An 8,727-nucleotide genomic window follows, 5' to 3' on the forward strand; every position below is an offset into this window, starting at 1 on the left:
GGTCTCAGCCTTGGGGATCCATTTTCTTTGAACAAGGTTCTTCTCTCATCATCCGCTTCGGGGATCTGCGGACTCCGCTGTCGATCACTTTATTCGGCGGTTCAAATGTGGCTTGTGTTTCATTTAATTTCCAATGCCTGCCAGCTCTTCTCCATCCTTCTGTGGGTTGTTACCCAGGCAACTTGGGACCAAGAGTTGACCACAATGCTGTCCTTCTTAGATGATGCCCTTGGCTAGATCTTCCATTGCTACAGTGCCCATAACGAAAACCTTGATCATTATTTCCCTCACCGTTTCTTCCTCCACGCAAGCCTTCTGCTTCCCAGGGACGCCGTCCAATTATCAGCATTTACTTAATTTTTTCCCAGCCGTATAATTTTACTTTTCCTTTTCATGGAGAGAAAGCACATCTCCCAGGTTGTAAAAAAAAGCAGCTAAATTTAAACCCCTGTGTTGAAAATGAAGACAGCAGAATTCCTCACTTCTCTGAAATCCACCTGTTTAAAAAAAGAAAAGAACCTTTTTGGTTTAGTTTTGTTCCCACCCCCCACCCCCCAAAAGTGTAACTTGGCATCCGACTGGTCAAGAAACAGTTTGATTAATGGACAATTCAAGTAAAAGTTGAGGGCAAATGTAATCTTTAAAAGGTTTTCTATTTATGGAGCTCGCGGGGGACAAATGAAATGCCGGTTGGTGAAGACTCATGGGTATTTCTTTTTTTAAAAAAATTAAATGTAGTTAATAAATATTAAATGGCAGTGGCAATTAAGGTACAAAGGACTGGTGCGGTGGCCTAGAGGTAACTCTAACAATCAGGAGGCTGTGAGTTCAATCCTAAGTACAGGCAGCCGTAAGTCCGTTAAGAGCCGAGGTGGCGCAGTGGTTAGGGTGCAGTACTGCAGGCCGCTTTAGCTGACTGCGATCTGCAGTTCAGCGGTTCAAATCTCACCGGCTCAAGGTCGACTCAGCCTTCCATCCTTCCGAGGTGGGTGAAATGAGGACCCGGATTGTTGTTGGGGGCGATATGCTGACTCTGTAAACCGCTTAGAGAGGGCTGAAAGCCCTATGAAGCGGTATATAAGTCAAATAAATAAATAAATAAATAAATAAGACCTGGCAGTTCCGGCAGGCCTGGGGCTGTTGATCTTGACTGAACTTCAGCCCCATTATAACTGAGTGCATGTTGTGTTTTCTGTTTTTAAGTTGTACTGTTCTGTGTTTTAATCTTTTTAAATATTTTTTAAATTGCTCTTATGTAAGCCGCCCGGAGTCTTCCAGGATTGGGCGGCATACAAATCTATTAAAATTACAAAATTACAGCTATTTCTCCCTCTGGGCACACTGAGAATCTGTATCTGCTGAACAAAACTCCGCTCTGGTTACAGGAAAGGCATCCGGCCAGGAAACATTCAGTTCAATTCAGACTCCACCCCGTAAGGGATTATGGGGTCATTGGGTGATGATGATAATGATTGACAAATAAGGTACAAATAAGGTACCGTACTTTGGCTGCAGAATTAAATGGCATAGCTGCTTAAATTAAACTGGTGTACGGAATCGTTTTAAAATTCAGCTTATATTCTCCAATAAAAAAGGCCAGTTCAGCAAAAAGTAACTACAGCTACTCCTTGACTTGTGACCACGATGGAGCCCAAAGTTTATGTTGCTAAGTGAGGCGTTGGTTTCTCTGTGCCGTGTAATATATGTGGGTGTTTGCATTATTTTGTATTTATTTATTTATTTTGTCGTGTTTATTTAGCATATATTGGAGGTTGGTGACCCTCTGAGAGCTGCGTGCAATGAAATTTCATTTTAATGCATGCCGATTAGTCTACATTCAAAGTGGCAATTAAGTTATTCTAAGAATGAATTTTGTCCCATTTTACGACCCTTCTTGCCACAGTTGTTAAGTGAATCATTGCAGTTGATCCCTTAGTCACCCGGTTGTGAAGCGAATCCAGCTTCCCCATTGACTTTGCTGGTCCGAAGGATGCAAAACGGGATCGCGTGACCTCGGGACACAACAACGGGTCATAAATACGAGTCAGTTGCCAAGTGTCTGAATTTGCATCAGGTGATCATGGGGACGCTGCAAACTTTGAAAAACGGCCAAAAGCCCCATTTTTTCCCAGTGTTGTCGTAACTTTGAATGATTTACATAAAGGACTAACTGCAATTCAGAAGATTATCTTCCACTTAAGGTTATTACCGTATTTTTCCGACTATAAGACGCACCAGTGTGTGAGATGCTCTACGATTTTGAAGAGGTAAGTAAGAAAAAAAAGCTTTTGTGTCCTCCCCAGCCCCCAGGTGCATGAGGCAGGCTTCCGTAGGGCTGGGAGAAGGTGAAAATGCCATAGTTTTTGCAACAAACAGGCAGAAAGTGGGCCGTTTTTTGCAAAAACGGAAGCGTTTTTGCCTTCCCCAGCCCTGCTGAAGCCTGCAGAGTGCTACTAGGGGATGGGGGAAGGCAAAAAATGCCTCTGTTTATGCTAAAAACGGCCTGGTTTTTTTGCCCATTTTTTGCAAAAAATGGGGTGCGGGGACAGGGCTTTGGGAAGTCAAAAATGGCTGTATTCGGTGTATAAGACGCACCAAAATTTCCATGCTCTTGTGTGGGGGCGAGGTGCATCTTATACTCCGAAAAATACAGTATTTATTTTCGTTTGCCAGAATCATTTTGTTTTAAGTTGACAAAAGTCACACAGAACCTTTAAAAAGTCTTGCCTTTTTAAGCTTTATTACGGATTTGATAGTTTTGGAGACTTTTAAAAACATAACCGCCTGCCGAAAAGGCCTTCCAATGGCCTCTCCATCAAATCGCACCTTTGATGGATGCCTTTGCATTTTTTGACATTTGCAGCCGAGCTTTCATTAATCTGGCATCAGACCACGTCCTCAGAGGTGATCCGATCCTTCCCACCCCCCCAAAAAAAATATAGAGGGGGGGGGAGGCTCCAATCATTTGCATTTCAGCACAGCCTTGCGGGATGTTTGATACCTTTCGATTTTCCTCCTGCAGGCTATTCGCCCTTTTGACAGGTAACTTCACCACATTTCTTTCTTGCCAAAATCCTGCTGACAAAGAAATCCATCGTTTAAAAAAAAGAGGGGGGAAAAACTGCGTGGTGTAATAAGGCAGTTATCTTAAGATCACCTCTGCCGCGGTTACAATTTTCCTTTTGCCCTCTGGGAGCTGCATTTTCACTCCGGTCACCGAAGGCAGAAAATAAACTTTTATGCCTTTTCGCTCGCATCATTGATCTCACTTTTATTGCTGAAAATGGCTCTTGCATAAATTACTGTCTTTCTTATTATATTAGGTCGGTGAGCAAGCCTTGAGTCCTTGGTTGGATATCAGGCGGTTTCTCTCATTGATTGATTTTTCTCCCCTTCCTCTTTCCTTCCTGCAGCTCCTGAAGTCCTGGCCCAGAAACCCTACAGCAAAGCCGTCGACTGCTGGTCCATTGGAGTGATTGCCTATATTCTGTAAGTGACATCCCAGGGCTACTCCAGAATGGCCTTTGATAGGATGTTGTTGTTGTTGGTTGTGAAGTCGTGTCCAACCCATTGTGACCCCTTGGACAGCGTTCCCCCAGGCCTTCCTGTCCTCTACCATCCTCTGGAGTCCATTGAAGCTCACGCCGACTGCTTCGGTGACTCCATCCAGCCACCTCCTTCTCTGCCGTCCCCTTCTTCTTCTTTTGCCCTCCGTCGTTCCCAGCATGAGGCTCTTCTCCAGGGAGTCCTTCTTCCTTCTCCTTAGGTGGCCAAAGTCTTTGAGTTTCCTCTTCAGGATCTGGCCTTCTAAAGAGCAGTCAGGGTTGATCTCCTCTAGGACTGACCGGTTTGATTGTCTTGCAGTCCAAGGGAGTAATAGAATAACAGAACAACAGAACTGGAAGGGACCTTGGAGGTCTTCTAGTCCAGCTACTTGCTTAAGCAGGTGACTTTATAGCATTTCAGGCAAACCTCCAGTGACGGAGCAATCGTAACTTCTGGAGGCAAGTCATTCCACATTCACGGATGGAGAACTTTCATTTTTTAAAACAGAAAACTGTCCTTTAGCTGACATTTGCACTGCCCAACTCACAAAGCTGTTACCAAAAATATCCTAAGGATTTCTTGAGAGATTTTCTCGCCCCCCCCCCCCCCGCGACTTAACCCATTTTTAATTTGTGTTTTTCAGACTCTGTGGCTACCCTCCGTTCTACGATGAAAATGACTCAAAGCTCTTTGAGCAAATTCTGAAAGCAGAATATGAATTTGACTCTCCTTATTGGGATGATATCTCTGAATCGGGTAAGAAACAAGTTAGGATCATTCCCTGATGCCAACAATTTTATCTTTTACTAGCCGATAACTCGGACATTTTCCCGGGTATTTATTTATAGGGGGAAAATGTCCAGACCAAATATAATTTCTAATAATTTCTAATTTTCCCCCTTACCAGAGGGAGCCCCCTTGTGGAGTACTGGGAAGCTGTTACCATGGCAACTCCACTGTGCTGTACAGTAGAAGCCATTTTAAAGCAGTACGGTAGAAGCCGTTTTAAGGCACAACAGGCTGTATCTTAACAGAACCACACACCAAGAGGTGTAGGGGTGTCTTACCCCCCACAGTATTTGTTTCTGGGGAGTAAATCATCTATGTATCAAGTTTGGTTGAAATTGCTCGAGGCGTTCCAGAGTTATACTGAACACATACACACACACACACACACACACACACACACACACATTTATATAGATTTTCCCTATAGTTTTCCTATTCAGAGCTGCTGTAGGGGGCTATGATGTTACATACATGCTGGCTGGGGAATTCTGGGAGGTGGAGGCCACACGTTTTAAAGCTGTCAAGGTTGGGAAATATTGATTTTATTGTACAACTCGATTCCTATTATGGAGCAATCCCTATTTCCTGCTTTTCCTCCTCCTCTTCCACCCCACCTTCTCCCTTTTTTTCTTCAAATATGGTGCAGTTCCAGTACCAAAGAACCCAACACAATGCTAGGCTGCCTTAACAGAGGGAGAGAATCAAGATCACATGAAGTGTTAGTTGTATTTTGTAAGGCCTTGGTAAAACCACACTTGGAATACTGTATCCAGTTTTGGTCACCACAATGTAAAAGAGACTCTAGAAAGAGTGCAGAGAAGAGCAACAAAGAAGATTAGGGGACTGGAGGCTAAAACATATGAAGAATAGCTTCAGGAACTGGGTATAATGTTTAATTATACTCAGTTAAACTATTATAATAATAGTTTAATGAAAAGAAGGACTAGGGGAGACATGATAGCAGTCCTCCAATATCTCAGGGGCTGCCCCAAAGAAGAGGGAGTCAAGCTGTTCTCCAAAGCACTTGAAGCAATGGGTGGAAACTAATCAAGGAGAGAAGCAACTTAGAGCGAAGTTGAGAAATTTCCTGACAGTGAGAACAATTAATCAGTGGGACAACTTGCCTCCCCAAGTTGTAAATGCTCCAACACTGGACGTTTTTAAGAAGACATTGGACAACAATTTGTCTGAAGTGGTGTAGGGTTTCCTGCCTAAGCAGGGGGTTGGACTAGAAGACCTCCAAGGTCCCTTCCAACTGTGTGATTCTGTAATATTGCAAATCAATTCTCAGTCTCCCATTAATAAACCCAGATAACCCTTTTTGTCTGAGAAACCTGCAAATAGTAACTGTGCAAATAAAATAAGGCTGTAGGAATCATGACAGCAAGCTGGGTGTTGAGCTTCATTACATAATCAGTGCATTGAATTGATTATTAATGTAATTCCCATGTAATTTATTAATTTATTCCCATGTAATGTAATTTATAGTCAGGTTTGGGCTGTCTCACAATCATCATCATCTTTTAATGACCCAATAATCCCTTGCGGGGTGGAATCTGGGCAACTTGAATGGAGCCGGGTGCTTACTGGCCAGTTGCCCTTCCTGTTGCCAATGCGGAGTCTTTTTCAGCAGATATATTCTCATTGTGTTTAGGCTGCCTTTATAAATACCGCTGTGCCGTTTTGTTCCTTCGGCTACCAAACACCTTTTTCCTTTCTCCTTTCTCTCCCAGCTAAAGATTTTATTCGGAACCTGATGGAGAAAGACCCCAATAAAAGATATACCTGTGAACAGGCGGCCCGTCACCCGTGGTAAGCTGGGTCCTTCCATCCTTTGTCGTGTTCATAAATTCCAGTCTTTGCAGCGCCAAGGAGAAAATGCCGAGGAAGAAAGAGAAGGCGCTGAAAATTTAATTGGAATATCATAGCCAAGGGCGGGATTCAAAAAGGTTAGCAACCGGAGTCTCTGCCCGGTTGCTTGGTGGGCGTGGCTATGGTGGGCGTGGCCTACTCGGCCTGCTGCACCACGGCGGCGGCGGGGGGAGTTTTCGTCCTCCCAAGGCTCCAGAGGCTTTCCTCGAGCCTCCAGAGGGCGAAAACGACTTCTGGAGTCCAGAAACGGGACTTTGGGGAAGCCCGTTTTTCGCCCTCCCGGAGTCTCCACGCGGGCCCTGCCCTTACCTGGCATGATGAACGGGCCACATGGAGACTCCTGGGAGGGGCAGGGAAGGGTGGGAGGGGCCAGCCAGTCCTTTCAGCTGCCGGTTCAGCCAACCAGATGTAAAATTAACATCCGGTTCACCCAAGCCGGTCCAAACCGGCTGGATCCTACCCCTGACCATAGCCTGCCGTCAAAACAAAACTTGGATTTAAAGTCTTACGACGACAGTAAGACATACTGTAGATCTGAGATTCAGCCTGGGCAAGCAGAAGGGAGATTTTTAATGGGAGAATTGAAGGACCGAGAAATTGAATGCTCTTTTGCTCACCGTCAAGGAAAATTTGCGACGGGCTCCCCCCGGGGAAATGGCAATCTGCCATCCCCACCATGACTCTCAATTCGTATCGTTGTCACCCGTCTTCTCTCTCTCTCTCTCTTTTTAAAAAAGAATGAAATTCTTTCCCCACTGAATTAACAATGCGGTACAGACAATCCTCGACTTGTGACCAAAGTTACAACAGCACTGAAAATTAACTTGTGGCCTTTCCCCCCCCCCCCACACTTTTCACCGTTTTTGAGCTGGTTTTTGAGCTCCCTGTGACTCTGCTTGTTGCAGGGGGACGTTTCGTGTGAAGTCCCGCTGCTTTTGCATCGTGTGTGAGTCAGTTGTGCAGCTTTGGTGTTGTTTTTGTCTAAAGTGTGATAGTTGGTTTTTTTTGAGCTCCCTGTGACTCTGTGAGGTTTCTACTTGTTGCCAGCCTGGTCACATGACCACCAAGCCACACCCACAGAACCAGTAGGGAAAAAAATTTATTTATTTATTTATTTTATTTATTAGACTTATATACCGCTTCATAGGGATTTCAGCCCTCTCTAAGCGGTTTACAGATTTTTAGCAAATTGGGCCAGCAAATTGCCCCCACAGTCTGGGTCCTCATTTCACCCACCTTGGAAGGATGGAAGGCTGAGTCAACCTTGAGCCGGTGAGATTAGAACCGCCGAACTGCAGATAACAGTCAGCTGAAGTGGCCTGCAGTGCTGCACCCTAACCACTGCGCCACCTCGGCTCTCTACATTTTGAATTTCACCACTGATGTCCCCCCAACACAAATAGGGAAGCAGAAAATCAAAGAATACGTCAACTGGTCGAGCAGAGAAGATCCTTTGAAGGGAAAAGGCCAGCTGTGGATTTCTGATGGTTGAGGACTGTGAGGATTTTCCCTCTCGTTTACCAGACAAGACCAGCAAAGTTTGACAAAGTTTAGACAGGAAGCTGTTAAAGAGAGCTTGGATCCTTTTTGTTTATGGAAGGAGAGAGGAAACCTTCCGGTTGACTGAAGGGGTGCCAAGGCTTCCCGCGGACCCATCCCCAATCAAACCCAAGCTTAGATATCTCTCTTGGCCAGATGTTTTCCTTGGCGAGAACGAAGCCACGCTGGCTCACCTAGAAAGCGAAGTAGAACCAGCCCTGCGGAATATTCGAATGGGAGATGCACCACCAGGAAGCCCTGGATTCATAAGCTAGTCTGGGCATCTGAGACCAGGGTTCTGTGAAAGAAGAACAGGCAGAGCTGGGAGGGAGTTAAACAAGTCATGCGCCAAGAGTCCTTCCATTGCCACAAATGGTTTAAGTCCAACCCCTTTTTGAGTTCCGATGATCCGTACCTGGCACCTATTTAGGGTTGAACTTTAGTGGAATTCTTGATTTAGTCTTGAGCAACGCATGTCCTGAAACTGCAGTTTAACATACGTATCCTGGTTCTTTGCACCTGATGGTCCCTGCAGAAATCAACTCTGCTCTTGTCTGTGGAGATTCTCCCTCCTCCAGGTTGTCCCAAAGAGGCACCTGGGCTTCCTTGTTTTTTTCTTTCGAAGACGTTTCGCTTCTCATCCAAGAAGCTTCTTCAGCTCTGACAGGATGGTGGGGAATGGAAGGATTTATATTCCTTGCAGACAGCTGGTCATTTGCATCCTTTGAGAGGGTCGTTGAAGCATTCTCCTCCTCCTCCTCCTCCTTCACCACCACCATTATTTCTTCTTCTTCTTCCTTCTCCTTTTCTTTCTCCTTTTTCTCCACCACCATTATTATTTCTTCTTCTTTTTCTTCTCCTCCTCCTCCTTTTTCTTCTTCTTCTTCTTTTTCTCCTTCTTCTTCTTCTTCTTCTTCTTCTTCTTCTTCTCCTCCTCCTCCTCCTTTTTCTCCACCACCATTATTATTTCTTCTTTTCTTA

At 44.9% G+C, this 8,727-nt stretch overlaps 1 protein-coding gene across 1 annotated transcript in view; it reads left to right on the top strand.

Moving 5' to 3' along the window:
• Window positions 1-6,151, top strand: part of CAMK1D (calcium/calmodulin dependent protein kinase ID) — a 136,018-nt gene extending 129,867 nt beyond the window's left edge. Inside the window, 3 exon segments of the mRNA XM_032222175.1 lie at window positions 3,414-3,489; window positions 4,190-4,302; window positions 6,069-6,151. Of these exon segments, the coding sequence (XP_032078066.1) occupies window positions 3,414-3,489; window positions 4,190-4,302; window positions 6,069-6,151 (272 nt within the window).
• Window positions 6,152-8,727: the final 2,576 nt, after the last annotated feature.

The sequence above is a fragment of the Thamnophis elegans genome, chromosome 7, assembly GCF_009769535.1.
Source record: "Thamnophis elegans isolate rThaEle1 chromosome 7, rThaEle1.pri, whole genome shotgun sequence".
NCBI lineage: Eukaryota > Metazoa > Chordata > Lepidosauria > Squamata > Colubridae > Thamnophis > Thamnophis elegans.